The sequence below is a fragment of the Pelmatolapia mariae genome, linkage group LG12 (assembly GCF_036321145.2).
Source record: "Pelmatolapia mariae isolate MD_Pm_ZW linkage group LG12, Pm_UMD_F_2, whole genome shotgun sequence".
NCBI lineage: Eukaryota > Metazoa > Chordata > Actinopteri > Cichliformes > Cichlidae > Pelmatolapia > Pelmatolapia mariae.
In genome coordinates, this window is record NC_086237.1 from 12,305,649 (window position 1) to 12,332,850 (window position 27,202).

The 27,202-nt window shown below is 39.0% G+C and overlaps 2 protein-coding genes across 11 annotated transcripts in view; one reads left to right on the top strand and one right to left on the bottom strand.

The window, feature by feature from the left end:
- Nucleotides 1–5,191, bottom strand: part of arvcfb (ARVCF delta catenin family member b) — a 256,754-nt gene extending 251,563 nt beyond the window's left edge. For 5 of the 6 annotated variants that reach the window (XM_063488912.1, XM_063488911.1, XM_063488910.1 and 2 more), the window contains exon 1: nt 4,802–5,191. The gene's annotated coding sequence lies outside the window, so the exon portion shown is untranslated. The remainder of the gene's footprint in view (nt 1–4,801) is intronic. The other variant, XM_063488916.1, reaches the window with a different exon arrangement.
- A 640-nt stretch (nt 5,192–5,831) lies between these two features.
- tango2 (transport and golgi organization 2 homolog (Drosophila)) lies at nt 5,832–27,202 on the top strand. Of its 5 annotated transcripts, none has more exons than XM_063489359.1 (9): nt 5,832–5,975; nt 7,682–7,804; nt 14,880–14,968; nt 16,702–16,821; nt 16,960–17,077; nt 24,266–24,333; nt 24,518–24,671; nt 25,584–25,688; nt 26,044–27,202. In XM_063489359.1, exons 2-9 carry the CDS (start codon nt 7,749–7,751, stop codon nt 26,162–26,164), a joined length of 831 nt encoding a protein of 276 aa, XP_063345429.1. In that variant the 5' UTR covers nt 5,832–5,975; nt 7,682–7,748; the 3' UTR covers nt 26,165–27,202. The 5 variants fall into 5 exon arrangements, with proteins under 5 accessions (XP_063345429.1, XP_063345427.1, XP_063345432.1 ...); XM_063489357.1 differs by having other exon boundaries at nt 5,832–6,019; nt 26,044–27,201; XM_063489362.1 differs by having other exon boundaries at nt 5,833–6,019; nt 24,521–24,671; nt 26,044–27,200.

Consider the following 27,202-nt stretch of genomic DNA (forward strand, 5'->3'; position numbering starts at 1 on the left):
AAACTATTAGGATAGTATTTGCTATCTCTGACAGCACAGAAAAAGACAATAAGGTGGCACATTGATAAAAACACCTGCTTGATTAAATGTCATAGTGGCTGAATCCTTTATTTAGAGGCTATGATAATTCCCTGATTTGACTTCATAATATGATTCTCCCTTAAGAGACTACATCTCTGCTAGCAGTATTGGTTGTCCTAGATACACAAAATGCAGGTACTATAAAATGCCCATGGTCTATTGCAATACACTGCAACTGCTATTTCAGTGTATTGCAAAAGAAATGAATGCATGGATACATCTTTTCTGTTGTTTACTACACTCCTTTTGCAAGTGTTATGATGTCTTGCAATGGTACAAAATATTGGCATGGAAATGTTAATATCATCCGTCAGAAATATCAGACTGTGACTAATCGTGTATCACATAAACCAGCATGCTCTGTTATGTCTGCCCCTGTGACACAGTCAGGGAAGGAAGGAGTGATGGATAGATGGAAAGTATAACATTCAAAACACGGATTCAAATTCAGACAGTGCCACTAAACTGAAACAAAGACGTCATCTGACCAGCTCACACAGTTACATTCAAAGTACAAATATGCCACGGGGCTAACAGTTAAGAATACTAAGTTTTCAAGCAGCAGACATCCTAATAAATTAGCGCCTTACTGCATAAACTGCTCTCGAGATTAAAATGACCTCAGGTCATGTCAGGCTCATTAGAAAAATGCCATTTTAACCTTCTGATCTTTAAGTGGTGATTATAAAAAAATTCATGAAAAATTAAAAAGTTTGGTTTGGTCTCCATCGATAGGATAAAACATTTTCCTATGGCAACCATTCTAAAACATCTTTCTGCGTTTGGCACAACATGCAGTAACCCCTATAATTGTTTTTTTAAGATGATTATGGCCAAATATTTGAACATTATTCCCCTCAAGAAAGACAGAATACATAAATACAAGACAGTTGGCACACAGGAAAGTGTGTGATAACTTGTGTAGCAAAGGGGAAAACAAAGATTTTTTAGACATTAGCATTCATTGGAAGTCTTCTTGTTTACCCCCAGTTATTGAGCATTTTTCGCTTTTCAGCACACTCATAGGTGGCGCAGAGATTCTCATTCTGTCCAAAGACTCCTCACTGTGTGTGAGCTGCAAATATTTTCAAAATGAGCTCCTACCTTATTACCAATCAGTCTAAAATGTATTCTGACAAAAGAAGCATCTGAGGAACTTTTAAAAATATGATTGTCATGACCTAAGTCAACCATAGCAAACGATTAAGAGGCTAAGGTCCTACACACATAACAGTCAGTGTAAAGGAGCATTTTGTTTGTACTAACTGTGCTGTAAAGTGTAGCATACAACTTCTATATAGTGATACACATCAAGCAATCTTTTGGGACATTTCTCAATGCAACAGCATTCCTGTAACAAAGTCTGAAATGCATAAATGAGCTAAATTCTGAGTCAGTGCAAAACTTCTGCAGAAATCTCAAAAGCCTTAACAGAGAAAGACATCAGATGTTTTTTTTTCTTTTCTTTCTCTTCAGACTATAAATTACTGTTTTACATAGTGCATGTGTATACATGAACACTGTTATCTATACACATCCACTATGTGAGCTGGTTGACAAAGTCAGCAGCACCTTGGGTTTGTACTACAAAGCAATTGCAACATAAACAGGACATTGTTCCCTATCTTTGTTGAACAAAGACAGTGTTCCACTGATGTGGACATTAAAGTTATTCTATTCTATTTGGTTTTATTCTGCCTGGCTTCATTTACTTTAACATCTGGACTCAAGTGCAGGAGTCTTCAAACGTGGTTGGTTATCATTCAACCCAGGGTTTAACTTTCTCGCTACAAGCACATTTACTTGAAAGGAGTGGTGTTAGCAGCATCTGACCAATCCCCAACACAGTACAGAGAAATCTGTGTGTGTGTGTGTGTGTGTGTGTGTGTGTGTGTGTGTGTGTGTGTGTATGCGTGTTTGAGTACATGTACATCATGTACATGTACATGTTTGAGTACATCTTTGTGAGGACAGAAAATTGGCATGCTGCTATACTTGTGGGGACCAGTAGTCACTTATGGGGACAAAATGCCATCCCCACGAGTTTGAAGGCATTTTTGAGGCTCAAAATGTGGTTTTAGTGTCAGGGTTACTATCAGGTTTAGGTTTAGGGTTAGGATTAGACATTCATTTGTGATGGTTATTGTTAGGGTAAGCGGCTAGGGAAAGCATTATGTCAATGAGATGTCCGCACTAAGATATGAAAATGAATGTGTGTGTGTGTGTGTGTGTGTGTGTGTGTGTGTGTGTGTGTGTGTGTGTGTGTGTGTGTGTGTGTGTGTGTGTGTCTGTGTACTTTTAGCACGTTGGTCAGTAATGCTGAAGGACTATGATACTTACAAAGTCAGTTTTTTTCAAAACCATGAGGGAAAGCCACCAAAAATACCAACTGTGTAGCAGATTTACCAGATGAGTTTTACCATTAAGACAGGATCATATGCCAAATTATATTTGCATATTCTATTAAATTAATATTTAAATTTACATAAGACAATTTTAGCCTTGTTTTTTTCAGCTACAGCCCAGGTGCTACCTAATGGTCTGAAAGCAAGTAAAACAATAAAAACAGAATTCAGATGTAGATTTAGTCTACCAGCAGATTTAACATAAACTCCACAGATGCAAACAGGTTCACTGTATTTGTATAATATATTAATGGTTACAGAATAATAAATATTGTTAAACTAAATGCAACCAGCAGTGGAGAAAAATTAAGGATTAAAGTTGCCTCTAAGGATCTATATTTCTTCGTGAGAGTCATCAGGGAAAGATGAAGACTATAAATCCACCAAGGTCTAAGGGATCTTCCAGGAATGGTGGCAATCCTGAGTATTGACTTGTCTGTAGGCAGGGAGTTTGTATCTGTTAATCTCTTATCTTCGACATAACCTTCTTCAGCACAGGTTAGATCTGAAGAATAAGTTGCCATGGTAATGTGCCCAGTAAAAATCAAGCATAATTATTGCACTGAAAACCCAGGTTTAAACCTGAAGTTACCACTTGCTGCATAGTGCAGACCTTTGGCCTCAGATCTCACTACAGTGTCACCACTGTTTGGCTGGTCACTGCATACATATTCCTTACACAAAAGAGTGCACATACACAGACACCCATTATGGTGGTTTAAGCTTCCAATTAAAAGCATTTAATAATTTATCTGTGTATATCCATGTTCCACTTGAAAGACTCGGCATGCAGGTCGTGTTATATCTAAGTGATAACTCACACATTAACACAAGGCGTTCCTATCCAACTGACTCCACCAGTCAGTTGGATAAAAGTTTAAATGTATATAGAAAACTCAAGGAAGCTGAGTTGCTTTCACTTAGAACTTAGATAAACCTGCAGTCAGGGTTATCACAACATTTCAATGGAAATGATTAGTATTACTATAAAATTGTAATAGAAAAACCCAAGCATCAGGCAGTTTGTGAAATAGTCACAAAATATAAAGTCTTATGTTGTTAAATGGGCACAAATTTTCCATATTTTTGAGTTCTATGTGGCTACGAAGCAATGATATATTAGTAGGATACTTTGGTATCCTATTTGGTTTAGGACAGCTGCAACAGCATGTACTGTCTTAGTCCTTGTAACATGTCATTTTGCTTGCTAGGCCTCCTTTAATTACATTACTGTTCCTTTGACCTTCTACTGGAAGTGACTTAGACAGTAAGGAAATCAGAGTCAGATGTAAACACTGATTTGTCTGAGCTGCTCACTTGCCATCCAATTCCCAAAGACACTTTTTAAAAGCAAGTGTAAACTCAGACCTAGACTGTTTGCATGATGGTTCACTGACAAAGCCTACTGATCACAGTTTTTAAGTTTTAAAAAGTACCCTCATGTTCATCTGGAAAGAAAATTATAAGGCTGTATAGTGGGTTTGTAGATGATCTGTTAATGGTCAGTGGGGCGGGGTTGCAAAATACCAATTTAACGTGGTTTCGTTCTGAATGTTGAGTGTCACAAAAAAAGATTGGGTGACAGTTTATAAATTTCGATTTGCCACGAGGCTGAGATATAAATTAATTGCACAGTTAATTGCTTTAACAGCGCACCTCGAGGCCATCGGAAGGCTATTGAGTGTGAAAAGCCTGATCAGGATACATCAGCGTCTATTGAGAATAACTTAATTTGAGGCCTCGCTCTTTCAAAGCATCCACTTCACTCGGGCGTTTGCGTGTATACAGCACTATTAACCCAACAACAGCAGCACTCCATCAGTCAGCCGCCCCTTCTCCAAATAAGGTAATTAGAGTAGAGAAACCGGAAGACTCTCCATGGAAACTCACTCACAAACAGCACGAGCGAAAAACAATAGAGCAGTGAGGATGAGATGATTGACAGCTCGTGGCGGCTCTCGCTTCCTTTAAATGCATCCATGAATGTTTACAACACGGGAGCACGCGCAGATATATTCAATTTCATCCAAGCCTTCGCTGTAATAGATTTTTTTTAAGGAGCATTAAATATATCTCTTCTCACCGCGCCACCCTAAAAACGCATATTTAAACAATAAATGAGCTAAAGCTTTAACCAAATAACACCGAGTCCAGTTCATTACACTTCAGACGAGCACCTGCTCATGTCACTGAAACACAGCCCGCGGGTTATTGTGAGCTTTCCTGATGTTAATTGACATTTTTGTCACACCCGCCTCCTGCTGAGAGAACAGGATAAAACTTCCGAGATAATAACAGAGCTGTATTCTGGTTACCTCAGTTTCTCCCGGTCATCGTTGCTCCCGCAGGCGAAGTGACTCCCCGTTGTGATGAGCAGTACTCCGAGCCTCACCGCGAACGCCGTTATTTTTGCCTGCAAGTTAGCCTAGCTGCTGCAGGGAGAGCCTACTACTCTCACAACCTGCCAAATCTCTCAAACTGGAGTTGGCAGGTTGCTGTCGGCGCGTCCCTTTAGTCGCTCCACATGCAGCGGGGAAAAAAAGAAAAAATAATAACAAACAGTAAACCTAACCTAACGGGCTTTGAAGTTATTGGATGCACTCGAAGCGGCTAATAAATACGTTAATTAGAGACTGCGAAGTTGTATTCTAGTGTATGAAAGGCAGAGCAGCCTTTATCCCGCTCATCCACAACAGTGCTGGATGCTGTCGGTCACAGCGAGTGTCTCCGCCCCATTCAAACTACTATTGGAGGAAAATTAACCTTATTCGATTATTCATAAAAAGACTTGTTACTTTCAATGAATTTACTCTTGTTATTACGTTTAAGTTTTTCTGTCAGTGAATTAAAAAAATACTATTTTGTTAAACCTTCCATCAAATTTCATAAAACTCTATATCAATTTTTCATTTTATTTTATTTTATTTCATTTTATTTTATCAGTTTCATCTTGCATTTCTCTGTAGGCTTCTCCTGTCTATTGATATGATATGATTGATGTCAATACTACATCATGAAGCCCGCGGGAACACAAAAAAGACGTCTACAGAATATTTTTCAAATTAAAAGTGTTCCTTATTTGGAACAATGCTACCCTGTACTACAGTCTGTGCGTAAAAAAAATGACAATATAGTTTTCAGTTATATTGTATTGTGAGGCATAATCATGTTAATAAAATAAACCCTGTTTGCCAAGCCGTTTTTTCCTTAAATAATTGTAACATAAAAACACAGTTCTGACACTAATGCTTTTATTTTGAAAATAATGTTAACTAAACCGGAAACCTTATTGCTTCCGTTTACTGCGAGCTTGGCTGTTCGTGTTTTGTAAAATGACCAATCATACTGGAATACTGAGCATATGCGCTTGTTTTATGTATGTAAAATGCAGAGGCGGGCGGGGTTAAGGTCACCTCACAGATAATAACCGCTCACGTCGGATTTTTAGCCTTATGAAACGACTGAAGACACAAATCGAGGTCACTCTTTGTGAGTACTTCCTTTTAGCTGTCAACACCGAGTGTTGAGGGGTGGTGAGTACAAGTAGCCGACACAACAGCAGTAAACAGTGTAGAAGAAAACCGATAAGCCAGATATCATTTGTAGTATATTGTTTCGCACACAGCTAAGTTTGGGTAGGTAGCTAAAGTTTGCTGGGTCTGTGTCCTCGTTATACTGTTAACTATTACTAAGCTAACGTTAGCTAGTTATGTATAGGTGAAGTTATCCTGGAACTAATCGTTCAACTAACCATATTACTCGACTAATATTTTGTCTGTGGATATGCTACTAAGCTAGTTCGTTGCTGTCTAGCAAATATTAATGTCCTGCGACAATGCTAGTCGCTCGTGTCCTCGTATCATTCAAAATGTGTAGTTGATGTCAACTGTGACAAGTTGTCACAACCCTCTTGCTTCATAATACCAGCTGATTATTGGGGTCGGACTAGCGAGTCATTAAATGCCATTGTGATATATGGCTAAGTTTACGACTCTACTCAATTGCTACCTTTGCACTCATTACAGTTAGCATACTGTAGCTGAATGACTTGTATCCCAGTCCTTCTGAATATGGTGCAGGACATGACCACACAATGTACTGCAAAGACTGTAATAAAATGTGATTAGCATGTTCTATAAGGGGAAACCGTTTTTCTTCCACATATAAACTAGGTGCTGTGTGAACGCAGACAGAGAAAAAAACTTTTGGGTGCTGTGTTCTAAGTCTGGAAACAATGTATTCAGAAAGTTTTCAGAACTTTATTCGCCTCAAAATGACGAAATAAAAACGTAGAAAATATGTTAATTAAGAAAACGTGAATATCACATTAACCTTGTTTTATTAGAGGAATGTCACCTGGGATATATTTTCAGGCTTATACATAGATGTTTGTATTTAATTTACAAACTGTCGGTGAGTTAAATCATGAGTCTGGGTGGGGATCCCCTTGGCAGGTTGAACGTCTTTGCCAACTGCAGTAGTCTATATTGTCTATTTTCTGGTCACTCACTCTTGTCGCTCTCAGGCAATGAGAGGACTTGGTTTCCTCAGGTTAGAAATCTTTTTTCTCATAGTCTGATATGAGGAACCTCCTTCTGCCTGCCATCTGGGCCATAAACCCAATATCATTGGAGTACTGCAGTGATGAGCGTCCTTCTGAAGGTTCTGTCATCTCCACGCAGAATTTCAGTAAGATCCACCACTGGGTCACTTCTACTAAAGTCCCTGCTCTTTTGGTTGATTGGATGGCCTGCTAGTTCAAAAGTTTCAAGAGTCCTGTTTATTCCAAACTGCTTTCATTTAAGAAATATAAAGGCCATCCTGTTCTTTGGAATTTTCCCTGCAGCAAAATGCTTTGCATGCTTTGCAATGCAGCACTGTTTCTGATCACTGCAGGAATTCTGACTTGGCGTGGTTTTTGCTTTGACGTGCATCATCAGTCATGAGTCACTTTATATAGGCAGGTGCCTTTCCAAATCTAGTCTGGTTAATTAAATTTACCACAATTTATCAGTCAAGTTTTTGAAACACTTCAAGGGAAATCAAGAGAAATAGGAGTTAAAGTACACAAGGAGGGTTTTTTTTCATTAGTCATTTTTGTTTTTGCTGTGATATCGCAAGGTGTGGGAATTAGATTGTTTGTTTTCTTTAAAGGGTATTCAGAATAACTCCTTCTATATTCTTCTCTTTGTCAGGTATGGCTGAGATTTAGAGGCAGATGTGAACCAAGTGAAAGCCCAGCCATCAATCCCCAGCACATCCATGTGTATAATTTTCTTCAAGTTTGACCCCCGGCCTGCATCCAAAAATGCCTACAGGTAAGGCAGTTAAGTCATGCATTAAATATACAAGGACTTGAAGCAAGTTCTTGATAAACAATAGAGCTGTCTCATATGACTGTAGGTAATAAACCAAAAACAAGGTAAGCATAAAAAACAGGTATCAGCAAATCCTCTCGAGGCATTGTCAGCCACAGAACTGCACACTCTGAGCAGAGATTTTAGTATCTTGCCTAAGGACACTCCAGCAGAGACTCTAAGTGCAATATTACTCTCCTAACCTCATAAATCAAGTGTGTAGCAGCAAGTGGAGAAACATTGTGGTTATGTTAATGTTATTGCCATCTCTATGCGCTATGTTTTAGGGGGCGAGGTGATAAAAACTCTATAGAACATTTATGTTCTCATGCAGATTTATTACATAACTGTTTGTGCCAGTTTTAAATATTTTACTTAGAGCATATTTCTCAAAATTCATAGTTAACCCTTTATTGACCATGGGCCCACCGGTGGGCCCATTTTACAGGTAAATTTGAAGGGCTGGTCAATAAAGGGTTAACATGCAGCTACCAAACTCTTGCAATGTTTTTTCACATCTTTGCTGTGATTCCCTCACAAAGCTGGATACTTCCTGCAGCTTGGAAAGTTAGAAACAGCCTCTCTACCAATTTTATGAAAGCACTGACTCTTTGTGCAACCTCCGTGTGCCCTACCCAGCAGTAAATGCTAACTTCTTTTAGTGAACAGCACAGATCGGTGTAGTACAAGCAGTCAGTGTGAGTTACAGCCCGATGGTATGTGGAGCCCCAGCTTATTATAATCCCCCAGAGCTTGAGAGCAAGCTCTCTGCCAGGCCATTGTCCATCTTTGTCCTTCCCTCTGGGAGTCTGACCTCACCTAAGGAGATCACAGCAGAGGTGTGTTATGAGTACTGACTCAGACCTGAACCTGGGGAAAGGTGAAACGCACTGTGTCCTAATGCAGTATCATGTCTGCTATTTATAGACTGTACTGGCTGCAGAAGTAGTTTCTTTTGCTCAGGCGAATGTGTAAATCAAAAGGAATATGCAGCATGCTAAGATAAAATTGGATTGAAGGCAGAATTAAAGTTTCATTAGGTGCAATTATTAAAGCGCTCACAGCACAAAATGACAGGAATGGATCTGCGGGAGTTAAATGGGTTAATATTCCACACAAATGACTCGCTGATTACCCGCATGCTGAGATCTCTGTATTCAGAAACGCAATTTCTAGTCTCCACTGTGGGTTTTTTTTTCTCCAGCTGCTCAGAACAAAAGCACTGCAGCAGTCCACCAAATAGCATTGCAGTATGATTTTGACCTGGATATATTGTATCACTTCTCATTAAGGTTAGTCATTTAAACATAATATAAAAGTGCCACTTACAATCCCTTCAGCCAAAAGATGATGCTGATGTACTAAACAAACAGCATAATGGCAGCCCTTTTGTAATAGTTCTTTATCTCATGTTGCTCATGGCTCTTTGCAAGTGAATTATAGTATATGATAAATAGATTGGTTCTTATATAGTACTTTTGTACTCTATTTGAGCACTAAAAGAAGAATACAACATGTCTCATTCCCCCCACATTCATATAAGCACTTTCTTCTATTTCTAAGTGCTTAGAAAACCACCAACCTTCTGATCACTAAATGACCTGCCCCACCTCCTGAGCTGGAGCCACCCCTAAGCATGTATTCATGATGTACGCATGTTGACACTGTAACTGAACAGCAAATAAAATGATTGATCCTCTTGGGATACGGTCACTATATACGATGGCAGCATGCCTGTTAGGTCATCACTCTGACCCAACCTTAAATGTCTTGACAGCAATTGAAGATGTCCATGCTTTTGGTGATTTTCGTTATCTCCAGAGGATGATAATGAAAGTCTAGTGACTTTGGTGATTCCTTTATCTTTCTAGACCCACCATGAGGTTAACATTAACATGCCTTGATGTAAATTTATCAAAGGCTCAGGAAATTATCCCTTGGGAGCCACATGTGTTTGGATACATAAGTCACTGTGTTTGTTGAATAGAAAGAAATCAAAGTTGAGTGTCAATGAGCTTTGATAGCTCTTTCCTTCCCACCGTGCCTCCTACATGATCCAGCTGGCTGACTCACGCTGTGATCCGAGCCACTTGCACGGGATTTGCCCCTCAGGATGCAAAAGCAGATGCTCTCTTCCTGTGTAGCATCATTAGTGTTAGCTTTGTTTTCAGGAGCAGTGGTGGCTCATAAAGCACCATGGGAACGGGCTGTCATTAGCCTTTGATACACAGAGGTCGACCCCTGTTACGTCATTTGGCCTTATTTGTTTGCTTTTAACAAGATCCATGTTCCTATGTTGAAGGAATAATAGGAAGACCATTAGAACCTTAGGAAAAACATACATTTGCAGGTTCTGATGCATTTCACTGGCCTGTGTGGCTTTTAATGATTTGAAATCATATGACAGCAGTCTTTACCTCAAAACATCTAAAGATGAAGTTATGAAATTGCTTAAAATATTGAATGAAATGCTATGGTTTACAAGCAGTTTAAACCCTATATTTATTGGAAATGGCACAAAAACTAAATAAAACCAAACCTTTTTTTAATGTATGGCATTTTTTAAAGTCAGTGCCAGCAACAAGCAATACTTTCCAAAAAAGTTGGGACAGGGAATGTTTACATCTGTCCTTAATTTGGTTTAGTTATTTATTTATTTGACTGTCAGAGACCATGAACAAAAGCATTCATCTCTTAGGAGGAGTGATGCTTTATAACAGATTTAGCTACTAGCTCATTTCCATCTGCTGTCCCTAGGGAGGCAGATGGAATAGTAAATATGACATACAAATACATATCCAAGCAACTCGATATAAAAAGGATTATATTATCAAGCAAACATACCCAGACTAACAGCCCCATCCCCCCTGCTCCCACAACACACTGAGATTTAAATTGTGCATGTTTGGGGGGCACATATATATACAGTCATGAAGAAGAAATGTTGTCATGGAACTCAGTCTAAATGCACCTGGTGATTCAGTAGCTTGTAGAACCACCTTTAGCAGCTATAACTTAAAGTCATAGTTTTCTGTATGACTTTTATCAGTCTCTCACATCATTGTGAAGGAATTGTGGCCAACTTTTCTTTACAATATTGCTTTAGTTCTTTGAGATTTGTGGGCATTTGCTTATGCACAACTCCCTTAAGGACCTGCTGCATACAGGTCTGGACCATTTCAGCACAATGATTCTTTTCTTTTTCAGCCATTCTGTTGAAGATTTGCTGCTGTGCTTGAGATCATTGTCTTGTTATCCCATTGTCTCCAGTTTGGGCTAAGCTTTAACTGTTGGACAAATGGGTTCACATTTGACTCTAGAATAACTTTGATCTACTCAGTGGCTGCAGGGTGCCCAGGTCCTGTGGCTGAAAAACAAGTCGAAATCACCACTCCTCCACCACTGTGCCAGACGTGGTATGAGATGGGGGGTTTTTTTGGTTTGTTTTTTAAAGGTGACAATGGCCAGACATCTACACTGTAGTCTTGTTTATCTGAAGAACATTATTTCAGAAGCCTTGGGATTTAGGAGGAAGAGGCTTTCTCCTGGAAACCTTTTCAGACACCCATACTCTGAGTGGTAGCACTTGGGTTTTCTGCAGTTTCTTTAAGCATTGCATCATCTGACGTTGGAGTGACTTTGCTGCTCCCCAACTCTTGGTAACATTGCAGCATTGTATTAGCACATATCTGAATGCTCCAGACCAACAAACAGTTAAAACGTCCACATTTATAGAGGCGCTCACAGTTTCTGAAGAACAGTTAGTCAATTGGAGTGGTGTAGTTAGCAGCACCTCCTATTACTTACCCTCTTCAATCATATGAAACAATAGAGTAGTACTTAGTTACAGGTTTTCTAACCGTGGAGATGCTAGTAAACGATTTCTATAAGCAGGCTAGACATCTGAGTGAAAAATTGCTTGTAAAAACATAACATTTTTTTAATTTCATTTCATACTGCCCCAAAAGTATTTGATAGGTGACTACAGATAGGCAAACTCTTTCACAGCAAAGCCCTGCTGCTGCATACAGAGATTTCTCGAGAGTTTTTGAATCCTTTAATAATATTCTGTGCCATAGATAATTCTACATAGTTTGGCATTAAGATGTGTTGAAATGCTTTATTTGTATTTTCAATGCATCTTTTCTGAGCACTTAGGATTTTTTCATTTTTAGTTTTGAAATGTGAGATTTTGTCTCTGTGTTACTTTCAATTTGATAACAGGCTTTAAAAAAAATTAGCGTCCCAACTAACACAAAAAGATCCATAAACACAATAAAAGAATTTTCTGCTATAGTGCAGATTATTTTATTTCACAAATTGCATGAAATAGAGAGGTTACCTTTTTCATCAAGGAACAGAGTCAGTGTTTCCTGTTTTTCATAATATCTGAGTAGGAAAGATGGGCTGTATGAAGCTGTGTGCTTGTGTGTTGCTGTGTGATTGTTGGGTCTTAACTGCTAAGTCAGGACATACTAGCCCACTACAAAAATGACAAAAAGTGACCCATGAATAAAGGCACATGATAGAACAGGTGTTGCATTAGATACAGGTCACAATACAGTGTTTTGCTGTTAATGGTTGTGAGCATAATGGTGTCATTACTCTCTGATTTACTCCAAATAATAAAAAACTGTAAGTCAAAGTTTAGTGCAGCGCTTAACTGACAGGCAGTCTGTGTCAGACTTAAGAGTCCCATTGAAGGGGATTTATTGTAAATCAGATCACACTCTTGTTCAGGCTATTCGCTCTTGTTTGCAGCAGTAAATGTTTGTCTCGTAGCCTTGCTTCGACAATAAAAAACAAATTTAAAATGGAATAAAACACCTGCAGAGGTTACGTGCATGTGGCAGACACAGCCAGCTTTGCAAAATGAGATTGAGATAAGATGATTTACTTGTAAAATACTATTTCAAATTGTTTTAACCCCTTAATAGCCTGCTTTTTCTCCACTTTAGGTAGCTCCTAACAGCAGTGGGGTTATCCAACACTTGATTCAAGCTATTTGATAGTTACAGAGTTTAATAGTCATACACTTCTCATTTATGTGGCTGTGTCAGTACTCAGAGATGCTCATGCATATTTCTCCAAAATCCAACCTGGTCTATTTCAAATGTTCAGAATCTTTGAGCTCTTCATTCTAAATATTTACAATCCAATAATATGTATTGTATTCTAGTTTGTTTGTTTGTTTTTAAGATTCAAACTGTTTTCAGTTGTTTCTAAAAATGAATACAACCACACAAATAAAGCCAAAGGCATTGGAGTCATTTCATAAAAAACATCAGTGATTTCCTCCCACGAGTTACATGGTCTCAAAATACATAAGAGTGGATGGGAATTTGTTGCTTTTTCATTTGGAATGCTCAAGAATTTGGCTTCAGATTGTGAAACTTGGAGCCGGTGTAAAATTGATTTGCTTGCAAAATTTCACATGACTAGCTGCTCTAGTTGGGAAATAGTAACGAAACATCATACTTCAACCCCATCCCACATACTACAGGGATCTGTAACTGTTCATCCGTCCATCAATCCATCCATTTACTACTGCTTATACGAGTTCAGGTTGCGGGGCCATCAATGTAACCAGAGACCAGAGACCAATGTCCAATCCACACAAGACACTAAAATCCTATGGCTCCTCCTGTGGTTGATGGGCCCACAGGAGGGAGGACCTATGGAGTTTCTTTGGGCTTGCCTTTCCTACCCTGGGCCTCATTCCAGGATGGGACCCCTGTGATTCAAATCCCACCACTGCAAGAAGGTTACAATTCATTTTTGCACGTCTTCATTAAATAAACCTGTTTTATATGGAGTGACTCAATGATATCCAAAAGCCTGCTGTATATGGATAAAGTCTCTAAACTTGAGCTCCTGACTCTATTGCCTTTTTCTTTTTTCAGTAACATTCCTTTTGATCCTCTTTACTTTGGTCATCTTCAAAGAAACACCTTCTCTTTGTAGCCTTGACCCTTTATATTCTCTCCTCTGGCTTCTGCTCAATCAATTTAGAAAATGAGATGCTTAACGTGAGTGCTTCTGGTTGTATCTGAGGACTTTATTATACTGAAAATGTGAAAGTTGCACTGTAACAGTCTGGGAGCTTATTTTTACACTGACCTTCTGGCCATATACCACAAACGCTTACTGTTTTCATCATTACAGATGCTGTATGTATATATGTACTGTGATTATATAAGTCTCTAGTGGATAACAGTAGCATATGTTCTTACCTTCATGTTAAGATCAAATGAATTAGACTCACCATATAATAGAAATATTCATTAATTTTTTTTTTATGTCCCATAGGCGAGAGAGGGAGAAAGCTGGATGAAAACAGCAAGAAGAGAGATCTTGAGCAAAAAGTGTAGTGGACATGTGATTAGAGTCAACAAAAGATATACAAAGCCAGTGTCGATTGGTTTGCCTACATTCACTGATGATGATTTCACATAAATAAGCAACCTGTTATATTGATATCAAATGTGGATCCCCAGCCCTTAGGATAATATAAGATTAAAGATTATATTATATTATATTATATTATATTATATTATATTATATTATATTATATTATATTATATTATATTATATTATATTATATTATACAAATATATACAAATGGGCAGGTAGTGAGGTTAGGTGAGAAAACAGTTATTTTTCAGAAAATCATTTTACATGGATGGTTTGTGTGCTTTCCATTATTTTTTGATATGAATGGTAGCATTTAACAGGATGCATATTACACTAAAGACTTGACAGGTTGTTTGCCACTACAGTTCTACTCGCCGCTCTTGGAATTGGGTGATATCTTGTGCTGAGTAAGTTAAAAACAGCTCTATTTCTAGTTTGCATCTTGTCCAGGTGTATGGAGTGGCAGGGTGGTTCTTAGGCACTACAACAGGTCATCCAACTAAATGAGTTGCTTTTTAACATTGTAATGCAATGTTGTAATTGTATTGTAAAGGCATTGTACGCATGGCATTATGATTGGGGACTGAGCCCCCCTACAAGTTTTAACCTGTTATGTTCTCAGGCTGATTTTGGCTGCAAACAGAGATGAGTTCTACAACAGGCCATCCAAAGCTGCAGACTTCTGGGGGGCCAGCAGTGAGATCCTCAGTGGTAAGCCTGTACATATACACTTGAGACCACCAGTCAAGCTTTTCACTAAACGGCAGTAATTTTTAAAGCTAAAGCTAACATAAATTAGTGAAAAACTTTCTTGTATGTTTTGTGTAAACGTGTCTGTTAGAATTTAATTGCTTATTTTGATTAATATATGCAAGGTTGGTTTTAGTACTGCTTGACAAACTTTACCTGTAAGAATAAAGAGCTTTCATTAGTCAAGGAAAAATCCCTTTCCTTCACCTCAAAAATCCATCGCAGAACATCCCCACCCACAGTAAACTACATTTAATTGACTGATGTTCAATACACATTATGGCTAATCAGAGAAAATCAGTCTTCTGTTTTTCTGCTGAGGGAAGAAATGGTGCGATATCCTTGTTGTTCGCCAGTCTCCTCTCCCCTTTGTAATAGAGGGGTCAGAACTCGACTAGTGGGTTCTTAATTGATGGCTGTTTTTATGCAATGTGACAGGAATAAATGGCCCTGTCTTATCTGCAGGGCTGGGGGATGAACGGGGCGGGAGTGTGGTGGGTGGGTAGCAGTAGGGCCCTGAAGGAGACGTAGCATGGCGAGAAGGGAAGTAAGCTATTGGTCCCAGTGGAATCTAGCTAGCTTTCCATCCACCCTCAGAGGAATTAGACCATTTGGCTCCCGAGGTCACTGACTGTATAAGTGGACCTGTCTTTATTGATCACCAGGAAGTGCTGCAAATTTGCAGGACCTGACATTCTTTGTGTCAACTGGAGGAGAGGGATGTAGAAAGAAAACATTCATTTACTGATGGACTAAAATAATTCCTGCCATCACTCTTATGAGATTTCATTCCAATTGGACAACATCTTGAAGGTTATATACGTTTTATACTTCCTCTGATTGTGATGTCAGTGACACAGAAAAAAATATTTTCTATTTGTGCATCTTAATGTGGACTAGGTTTCTTACTGCCACTCAGTCTATCTACTATATGAAACAAGCTATTTAAGCTGCTCTCCCTTTGAGACTGCTCTCCCTTCAAACCTAATTTCTTCTGATTGGCAGTTTCTTCCAAACAGAAGGTTTGCACAGTTGGGGGGGGGGGGGGGGGGGGGGCTCCTGTGTTCACAACCAGAGCTGTGTGCCTAAAATGATCATATTTGGGATATCCACTGCATATAGAACTATAACCACACACACACACTGACGTCATTATTTGAAACTTTGTCTATTTTTAATATCCACATTTTTAACATTTGTGCATACAGCATGATGTCAAATAGGTAAAAGCATAATAAGACCATTTCAAAAATAATATGTAATATATATCTGCTGCTAATATCAGAGAAACTTCAAATTTCCATTACTAATTATTTATTCATTTTTCTTTTTTTATTATTTATTAACATTTTTCTAACTGTTGAATTCTTTGCCTTTCAGATCTTTTGCATATTGCATGAATTTATGTGTTTTTTCTCAAACTAGCACTTAGCTGCAGTGAATAATTAAAAAGTCTAACAGTTAAACAGTGTTTTGTTTGCCATATGATTAGTGACAAATGACCTAGTTCTTTCTTGAGTTAATCATTCGTTACCCATCATTTGTTCTTGTTAAGGAAAACTGCCATGCAAAGTAGCAGGGTATATTGAAGAATCGCTGTTATTATCCGTTAAAATCGAGTCATACTCTTTTCATGTGAGGTCTGATGCCCCTGTCTTTTTAAAAATACATTGTAAGTCCTCTGTGTTTACCAGGCCTGGACCTGGAGTTAGGGAAGGAAGGGGGGTCATGGCTGGGGATCAGCAAGAGAGGCAAGCTGGCTGCCATCACCAACTACATGGAGGGACGTCCTAACCCTGATGCACAAGGACGAGGTAATCAGCCATTAAAATGTCCCAAGTGCCCCTTTACAGCCTCAGTGTCTAGAATACATGTGATAATATAACTGATTCCAAGGAATAAATAGTACACATATATTACATACATTTCTTATTACGTTTGCTAATTTGCAGGATTTCTAGTGTCTCACTATTTAATGGACAAGGATCAGGACAGCTACTCCTACCTGAAGAAGGTGTCGTCAGAAGGCCACCTGTACAATGGGTTTAACCTCATCACAGCTGAGTTCAAGTGAGTAAAACGTGTTGTGAAATCCATCTGCATATTTTCTATGCACTGATAAAGCTGATTCAAATAAGTATATCCATCATGTGGATGTTTACACTAAGATTTTGTTATAAAAACAGACGCTATCCACTGTTGCATTTCATAAGATGAAATATTTTCCAGAGAGTGAGAAAAAATATGCAAAATAGCCACACTAGGCTGTATAATGTTAGTCTTCTCACAATTTAAACAGTAAAGGAGTCTCTTTTTTATTTTTTTTAACTGGGCTTTAACTTTGTTCCTCTGAATTTTGGCCTTACCACGGAAAGAAAACCACAAAAGCAACATCTTCATCTTTGGAGTGCCAGCCAGGCAGAACTGAAAAGACACTGAGCTGCGAATGAGCCAGCATTAAAATTCCAAAGGAACACCTGTTCATATTTCAGGGTTATAAACAAAGAAACTCTAGACAGCATAAAAAATAACGAAGGCTTTTTTCCCCCTCCCATGTGCTTCACAAGCCTGACTTGACTGAATTTGATGATAAGCATAGAAAAGAAAGAGAATATGGGCTCAGTGCACACTCGGATAGCTGTCAGGTTGTCGGCCCATGTAGAGAGCTGCAATATAGTGAAGCCATACTGTTGTCTTAGGGAGCTGGAGCATAGTGTAGCTGATGTAAAGGCAATATTACCTGAAATTACAAAAATGTGTAACATAAAAAGTTTGCTATAAAGTGTTGACGCTTGATGCTGTGCTGCTGATGGTAGAGAAACCGCTCCTGACAGGAGTACAGCCAGCTCTCCTGCTGATAACATTATGACTGCACCTGCCCAAAGGAAAGCGGGGAAAAGGAGAGCTCAGAGGTTAAGCTGCAATATAGCTCTAAAAGTTGTATCTCTGTTGGAGAAGAAAAAGTGGACTTTTCCTCCTCTTAACATAGCCTGAAGTAGTTTGTTCTCCCAAAAAGAGCTTTCAGGATAGAGAAACATTTTGTTTTTCATATTATTTTTTTAAAACACATAATGCCACCTAATAATTTCTACCAACTATAATATAATGGATAAGGTGCTACTTTTTGAAACAGTATTGTAGGTTGGAAACATCTTCTGTGGCTTTAGTATTGCAAGTTTCAGCAATACAACTGAAAGACTTAAACATACCTCTGTAGTGTAGTAGCTCATTCAAAGCTAAGCTTATTTATAGGGCAATATTTTATATGAATTATGAATACAGTTCTGCCAAATATCAACATTTTTGATCAATATATATTTACCACATGCAGAAACCAATGTCACTCCTACATTTGTGATCGTGGCGTATTCATTTTTAAAATAGCATAATAATAGTAGCACACATTGGCACCACAATGCACAAAGTGATGTATTTTAGATTGTTTGCACTATACTGAGATTCACTGTGTCTCAGTACCATCAATATATTAGGCTACAATTCTGTGAAAGCATCATCTAAGTTACCGTGGGACTCCTATCATGCTGTTTGGCTGCTGAGCTTTAAAGTATACTGCAACTCTGGTTCACTTTAAATATAGCTAGCTAGACCTTTTTTGCCTCTCACGCTAATAATTTTCACATCATTTTTTAAAGTATTTTGCATCTGAGAGACTAGATTTCCCAATCTCAGCAGACTTTGCACCTCAAACTGTGAAGAAAACCACAAGAGTTCAGCATACCACTGAACCGAGTGAAATACACACATGTGAGATTCCAAACAAACATGTATTTTTAAAGGTCTGTGTATATACTTGTGTATACCTGCACAAAAAGTCAGCTACTTGGAGCTTTATTTTCAGAAGTGTCGGTATCATCTGAGCCTTTGAAAGCTTTTTGGTATACCTCTTTTTTTTTCTTTTTCTTTTTTTAACCTAGGGGCAATCGTATAACATTATCTAGGTGGCTTAGCTGCTATTTTTGATCAGCTCAGAATATGCAGATGTCCCTGTTAAAACCAGGGGCAGCAGTTACACATGCACAACCCTGTAGGAATTCCTCTTTTATTACACTCACACTACCCCACACTCAAGAGGGACCAGCAGACTAAAGTAACTGCATGTTTATGATGTGATAATGCTTCATGTCTGCTATGTCTGGGCTAAAAACTGTCAGCAGAGCCTTATTAAGTCAAAATATGCCATGTTTTCCCCCCCTCAGATGCCTGTCTGATGGGAGTCACTTTCACTGCAGATAAAGATGATAAGCAGTGACAAAAAACAAGCTTCATCTTTTTTAGTAAGCACCATCATTACCAGCCTGTTTGTTATCCACTGCAATGTGCTCAGCTGCCCTAAGGAAATAAGCCGTTTGGTTTCTTTCCGAATCAATAACTGCTGGTGGATTGACAGTAGCTTTACATGACAATTAGAGGCTTTTGGTTTCATCTGTAAGCACAGGCATGATTTACGATGTGGCGACTGGTGGCAGTGGGGTCAAGATGTGCCACCTTCTTTGTGTAAGTCTCATCACTCTTTACACATACATGAGAGCAAGACTGTACACTTAACATACAAACTATTTGATAATTTATTTATTGCTGCTTATTAATTGAAAACTCTCACCAGGAATATTCTTTAATCATGTTGGATTGGATTGTGCATGAATAATTTGGTCTGTGGCAGCCTTGCATTTTAAGAAATGTCTACTGGGCCTCACAGTCATGAAGCTAATGCCATATATATTTAAATTTTGATCTGACTCAGATATTCTCAGCTTGATGCTCTCGAGGCTCCATATCCAACACTTCATCTGACTTGTCTATAGCTCTGGTTTTTGATCCCACTTTAAGTCGCTCTTGCTTTAAAGTCAATGCCCAGAGATTATCCATTTTATTAAATATGTGCTCTGATGTTTGCCCGCAAAGAAATGCCTCCCTAATGCACTTTCAGTTTGGCTGTTTTAAAAAAAAGCAACTTTAGAAAGTGGTTCGATCTTATTGCCTCAAACCCTGTGTTGTAATTCTTGGCAGAAACTTGTTCAGGCTCAAAAAGAAACACAGCGGGGCAGCAGATACGCACATTCCACAGTATCAGGGGCAGATGAACTCTCAACATTTTAAAGAAACTGTACTGTGAGGATTTGTTTTTCTTCTCTCCAAAGTGCTTGTAACATCGCCTCTGGGGAAATCATATTCTGTTTTAGAAGAACAGAAGATGAGATTCTCCTGAGTGGATTACACTAAATAGCACTGCATGATTCACTCCAGATGTCTAAAAATTGCCATACAAATTTAAATGATGTTAATTTTTGCTCTCTGATTGTTCGCGTGGTTGTATGCACAGCCTTTTTGTATCAGATGGGATGTCTGAATTACAATACATCACTGGGGCAATATAAATATTTGAAGTTCCATGTTTCCATACAGTATTTGAATGTTTTACTAAGAACTACATCTGTCATGTTTCTCTTTTCAGTCAACATGGTGCCATCACACTGACTAGAAATAGTTCCTTGCATTTTTACAGACATAAATTGCCAAAGCCGAAGTTGGAATCACTGATGGTGACTAGGCGAGATGTAGGAACACATCCTATTCGATGATTTGCTGATAAATCCCAAAGATTCTGTCTGCTATGATTATTTTTTTCCCTAAAAAATTACCTGAATTTCTTGAAAGCTCACTCAACCATCTCAGCCAAATACACTACAGCTGGTGATGCTCTGCAGCCTCAATATAGAGGACTCTTCATTAGAACACTTCTCAGCTAGCTTACTGATTAACTCTCTGACTGAGATCTGAAAAAGCCTGTTTTTGACTCTTCCCTCTTTGTTCTCGCTCTGCCCGATGGTCCCGACCTCCTGCTGTTCCCTCATCTCAGCCCAAATAAACCCACGGCACAGCTGATGGGACTTTCAATATTTTAGCCAGTTTCAAACAGCACAAATGGAACTCTCTCTCCATAAATCCTCCACCTGCTGCCACCATGGTCAATTTGATTTGATATCACACGCAAAGTGTGTAGATAGAGCCAGGCCGTTGAGGTATTGTTGAGTGAAGACTTCAATACCAAGACAAAATACTAGTTCAGACAATTTTATTTTTGCAGAGCAGACAAATAAAGGCTTCTCTCTCAGGTTACAGTGCCATCTGGTTCTCATTGACTGGCTACCATGTGCATTCTTGGATGAGCGGTGACTGCTTTCGCCTTGAGTGAATATTGGCCAGTGCTGATGTGTTTATACTTGTTGGTTCAAGAAACCATGCTCAGTTCTGAGGTTTAAAAGAGATACAAATATGTCAGCGAAATATGCGTGCGGTGTGAATGAGACACGGCAGGTCCATACATCAGTTTTGAGCCATCCTTATTGACCGCAGCTGCCAGCCGCACATACATCACACCACAATACATCACAACAACCCCAATTCCCCGGCGGGCGTGATTGCGGATGCCGTGCAGGTGCATCCGCCCAGCATCGCGTCCACGCCCCACCACAGTGCAATATACATTTTAATGCAAGCAAGATTATAAGCTGACCATTCGGATGAGATTTGATTGACCTTCTCTTACACCAGGGGTGGGCAACTCCAGGCCTCGAGGGCCGGTGTCCTGCAGGTTTTAGATGTGTCCTTGATCAGTTCACTGTGCCATCCACACAGTTCACTGTGCCATCCACAAAAGCAGACGAAGAAGCCATTTGTGAACATGATCCAGACACCCCTGCTGTTTTCTCCGGACCAAAGTTCATTTAAAATGAAAGAAATTTGAAATTCTTTTGGGAAACAAAGTCGACTTAAGGTGCTTATTAACAATGGGACAACATTCCTCTCCCAAAAGTCTCACAGATATTTATAGTTCTGTATTGGTTATATTCAGATTCTGTGCCAACTTCTGTTGCCATTTTGTTTAGTTGTTTGGAGTTTCTTCTTTGTGTTTCATCCCTGTGAGCTTTCTGGAGAGTTGGATTATTTACTTTGTTTTCTATCCTTGACTTTCATATCTTAGACCAGAGCAGGAAATCTAAATAAAGGTTACTGGGTCCTTTGTTTGAGTCCACTCCCTGTGGAACCTTGACAGTAAAACTGATGCTTTACACTTGTAAAGGATGTTTCCTTATGTAGTCAACAGGAGTAAACCTAACAGCAGATCTATCTTGCACCAACAGAGGTCGGCAGCTTCCCCTAAACATACTCCTGAACAATAGTTATATACTGCTTGTTGCCACGTTTCCTTCATATTGTTCAGTGGTAACTTTCAGATGTACTGTCCTAAAACCCTCAAAGACACCTAAATTTACAAAAAAAAAAAAGATGTGTCCTTGATCCAACACAGCTAATTCAAATGGCTAAATTACCTCCTCAACATGTCTTGTAGTTCTCCAGAGGCCTGGTAATGAACTAATCATTTGATTCAGGTGTGTTGACCCAGGTGACATCTCAAACCTGCAGGACACCAGCCCTCAAGGCCTGGAGCTGCCCACCCCTGTCTTACACCATTATGTTTGTGTAACCAGGCTGACTTAAGACAATGCTTTTCACCACATCATCATGTCAAACTAAGTTATTGGAGAATTTATCATTTTTATCGACTTTAATAAGAAAATTAACACCGTAAACTAAAATTTCAGTTCACATGTAGGAGGAACATAAGCGCAGTATTTACAACTTTTTTTAAGCAGTCAGCTTGGAGTCCTTACTCCTATCAGACTTGTTTGAGCTAACTGAAAAGCCTAAAGGAAAAAAATAATATGATCTTGCAGGCGCACAGCCCCATCAAAAATGGACATTTGAAGATTGGAAAACCAAGCCTGTTCTGATGGATCTTCTGTTCCACTGAGGCTGGCATGTCCGACAAGCATGTTTTTTTGTAATCAATTATTACTAAATGTCAGGCTGATAGCATTGGCAAGCTTCTGTTTATTTTTCCTTGGGACGTCATATTCATTTAGCTTAGCTGGACTCCTGGTTGTCCACATTCCACCTACACAGGCTCTAAGCCCCACTAGCGGAGACAAACCCACAGTTAGAGAACCCCAGATGTAGGGGATGATTATGTAAATCAGATCAACATGGCGCTAAATCTGATGGTAATGCTCAACATCTTGGGCAGTCCATGACGAGAAGAAATGAGGGTGTGAATTATATTGTTCATGTTCCCGTAGAGCAAAACAACTAAGCACCTGCAACTAAGAGATTTTTCAGCATTGTTTAACTGACCTGTTTTAATTGGTTATTCTGTAAATGATCAGAAATAGTTTCTTTCAGGCATGTGAAGTTTAAAAAATGTAATCAGTTGAAATATTTGTTGTTTTTGTTGAAAAACCAAGCAGGCTCATTTGATTATCAAAGCCGTTACAAAATAATATTCTTTCAATTTACTAATTCATTAATAGACTTGTTTTTCTCAACATGACATGAAATCTTTGTTAATAATGGCAAATATTCTCAGCTTGTGGTGCTAACAGGTCAGACCAAAGGCTGTCTAATATGTAGTTTGGCTTTTAAAACTATTTAGTAAATGTATTTGCAGAGTAAAAGCCCAGCAGCATATTGTGCCCTTGTCTTGCCAGCTCTCAACTGGGAAACTTTCCAAGTCAGATGTTGAAACAGTGTTGCACCACATTTGAGATTGACTGATGCCACTGGTATTGCTGTCATAAAACTGACATCAAAAAAATGAATTCCACTACTGGTTCAAAGGCTTCGATCATAATTTATTATTCACTCTCCTGTACCAAGGCTGTGACAGATGCCCTTGATGTCGGATAGATTTTTTTTCAGACTGAATAAATTCCCTCTAACTGAGGACTTTGCAAGGAGATCTAACACCGTAACTAAATGGCTTTTGTGGTAGTCAAGGGTGTTTGCAGCACTAATTTTTACTTTGAAACCTTAATTTCACCCAGTTGTCCTGTGTGGATAACATCAAAATTGTTCTAGTGTGGTATAGTATTTTAACTTTCCCATTTGAATTGCGTCCACCAATAACACAGGCTTCTTAATTCCTATTTTCCAGGGCTGCAAAGAAAATGCATCATTAAAAAATGCTATATGGTGCAGTTTGTTATTCTCTTTCACCCTCAGCGCTCATTTTCCATGTTTCCCTGAGGAGTGCCCCTTTGAACTTTCTCTTTGCTCTATTTTGCTTTATTTCCAAAGCCTCAAAGTCTTCTGACTCCTGACACAACAGTCATAATTAGACATAAACACGTTTGATTATCATAAAATGTCTAATTTCCCATCTTACTGTGTCCTCTCTAGAGCTAAACAAGACATTGTGTGTTACTATGGAAACAGAGGCAGCCCTGAACCCATCCATCTAAATCCAGGTCTGTGTTTTTAGTATGGTTGCTGTAGAAACCTTTCATACCTTTCCTCCTGGCCTATGGCCGTCTCATGTCAGTCTGACATTTCCGCAGTGAAATTGCTCTCAGATTGAAGAACACACCAGAAAGACACTAGCAGAGCTTGCTAATGTTTAAATTTGTCTGTATTTATCTTGTTCCCCCTCAGCAGGAATCTACGGCTTGAGCAACTCGCTGCTGGATACTCCATGGAAGAAACTGCTGAAAGGCAAGCAACACTTCACCAGCGTCGTCAGCGACCAGACGCTCTCTTGTGATGGGCTGGTGCAAGAGCTGCTCAGTGTCCTTAATAATGAGGAGCTGTAAGTTCACAAACACCCACTTAAATCTCATTCAACTGCAGTGCATTTTAAATTGTGTGTATATAGGAGATGCCACTGAAAAAGCCTGATACTCTGCTCATGACCTGCTCTATGTCCTGAGCTACAGCCACCCCACCCCAACAACAGAAGCGACTGTTGTTGTTATTTTGCACTATCAGAGTAAAAGTGAATTGAATTGGTGACTATAGATTACCCATAGATGTGAATGTCAGTGCATTTGAGCTCTGTGCCAGACTGTCAACCTGACATAGGCTCCAGTCCCACGGTGACCCTGAAATGGATAAGCTGAAGGTGATGGATGGATTGATATATAAGATAATTGGTGCAATTAATTGAAGCATAATTTAAGAGGAGGTGAAGGGTGTTATCTAATAGACCAATAGACATCCCTGTCAGTACCAGAGCCCCCTCAGCGTGGTTGACAAATTTGACCAAACTGTAAAACACTAAATAAATTTTTATTGCTTTAGTTAACTAAAATATTTTCCATATCTAGTTTTAGTTTTTAATTTAGTTTAATATACTTTAATAATCTTGCACAGCTTTAAAGACCCCCAAATGAAATTCATATATAAGGGTCGCTGTGAGGAGATCCAGCACATTAATCGGTCACACATGGAAGGTGGTTAGAACGGGACTTACAGGGAGCGATCACCAATAGTACTCAGCTAGAATCACTGCATCTGGTATAATCTGACCCAAGTTTCCATGCAGACACCCATACACTTAAAGGGTATTGGTGGACTTTATGGATCGCTCAAAAATGGGATTTGCTTCAAGAGCAATAAATAATGAAAAAAGTATTACTGCATGTGCAATTAAAACCCTGAAAAGTGACACGCTTTCAAAAGTTATCTGTTTTGTTTTTTTGTTGTTGTTTTTTTTTAACAGGAACACACCTGATCCAATTCAGGAGACTCAGGGTGATGGTTATAGCAAGTCCATGATCCAGGCTCTGTCAGCCGTGTGTGTTCGCTCCCCTCATTATGGAACAAGGTCAGTGCCTTCCACACTCACCAGATATCATTTCTCTCTCCCCCCTTGTGTGTTCACCGGTGGTGACTGACACTGCTGTGCTAGACAGCAGGATCACAGAACAGTGAACTCTTGGCACACAAAAAAAATCCCCAGTGTAATCAATCCTCCACAGCAATAAAACACTGGATTATTGGGTACAGACACTCTCTTGTAGCCAAAAGGTCAGAGGGTTAGTCCTTTCCAAAGCTATCAAAACATCATTTAGCAGGGCAGCGGCAAACAGTGTCTAAAAAGTGACTTTTCATAACCACTGTCATACATATTAGATATTAATTTTATAATTGTTTTCTTCTCTGTATTGTTATCCATTCAGAACCAATACAATTATCCTGATAGATGCAGAAGGGAATGTGATCTTCACAGAGCGCACCATGCTTGACTGTGACACAACCAAATGGAGCACCAGTTCTTTCCAGTTCAAACTGCAGGAGTGAAGACACAATGGAGGAGACCTACTCTGTGCCTTTCTGCATCATCTCTCCTTCCGTTACCTTTTCCGCACCATCTCCTTCAGCTGAACCTCATGTGACCGCAAAGACTCATCAGCACTTTTTTTATTCAGCTAGTCACTAGCTGCCTCATTAACATCAGTTTCATATATTTCTTACTTTTGATTTAATTTAAAGATGTATGCTAATTAAAAAAAAAACAAAAAAAACAAACAAAGATGCCAAAGGACATTTAGAGTTTTGTAGAGGAAAATATTTTACCTACATGTCATGAACCTTCTCAAAAATTACAGATTGCTTGTAATTTGGTAAATATAAGATTGGTGTGATGCCATTTTCTGTCATGAACGCTAGACATTGTGGCCCTTTCACACACATGGCAGAAGACAGGAGATGATCTGTGTTAGGCACATTACATGCAGTGCATTACGACTGGTTCTGACATTAGTAGTTTTAAATACAGCTTGTCTGGGTGAAGTGTCGAAAAGCTCATCTGCGGTGCATGAATACATGCTTTTTGGTGTCCGATGTAACCTTCCATCCATGATTTACATTTTATGCACTATTTTCAGGCTGCAGGCTAAAATGGCATCCTATGACAAGTCATAGGGTCACATATATTTTTCTAGAAGATTTAAGTTCACACGAGTCATCACCAGGATTACTGGCTACTTTGTAAGTTTCTGATTACCCTGTCATTGGTGTTTAGGTAATTATGCATCACAACATCATGTTTCAATGCACTGTTGAATGCACTGGATCTTGAAAAAAACAGCCTGAAAATAAATAACAGTTTATTCAAACACCTCCCTTTTCGATTGTTGCATTATGATTACAGATACAAAATAACTGCCAGGAACCATGTGCTCGCACACATACCAGCCTTTCTGATTTCACTCTATATCAGTATAGGCCTAGGAAGCTGTCTCCGCTGCTTTCTGTATGACTCCAGGATTTACCCACATGCAGGTAATGTATGAGTAATGTATTTATTAATGTGAAGAAAGCTTTTTGTAACCAGAT

Bases quoted from the DNA above. Each gene is read 5' to 3' on its own strand.
- tango2 (XM_063489359.1), top strand. From the start codon at position 7,749: ATGTGTATAATTTTCTTCAAGTTTGACCCCCGGCCTGCATCCAAAAAT. The intron at 16,822-16,959 runs GTAATCAGCCAT...GCTAATTTGCAG, and splicing joins CCCTGATGCACAAGGACGAG to GATTTCTAGTGTCTCACTAT. The intron at 24,672-25,583 runs GTAAGTTCACAA...TTTTTTTAACAG, and splicing joins GTCCTTAATAATGAGGAGCT to GAACACACCTGATCCAATTC.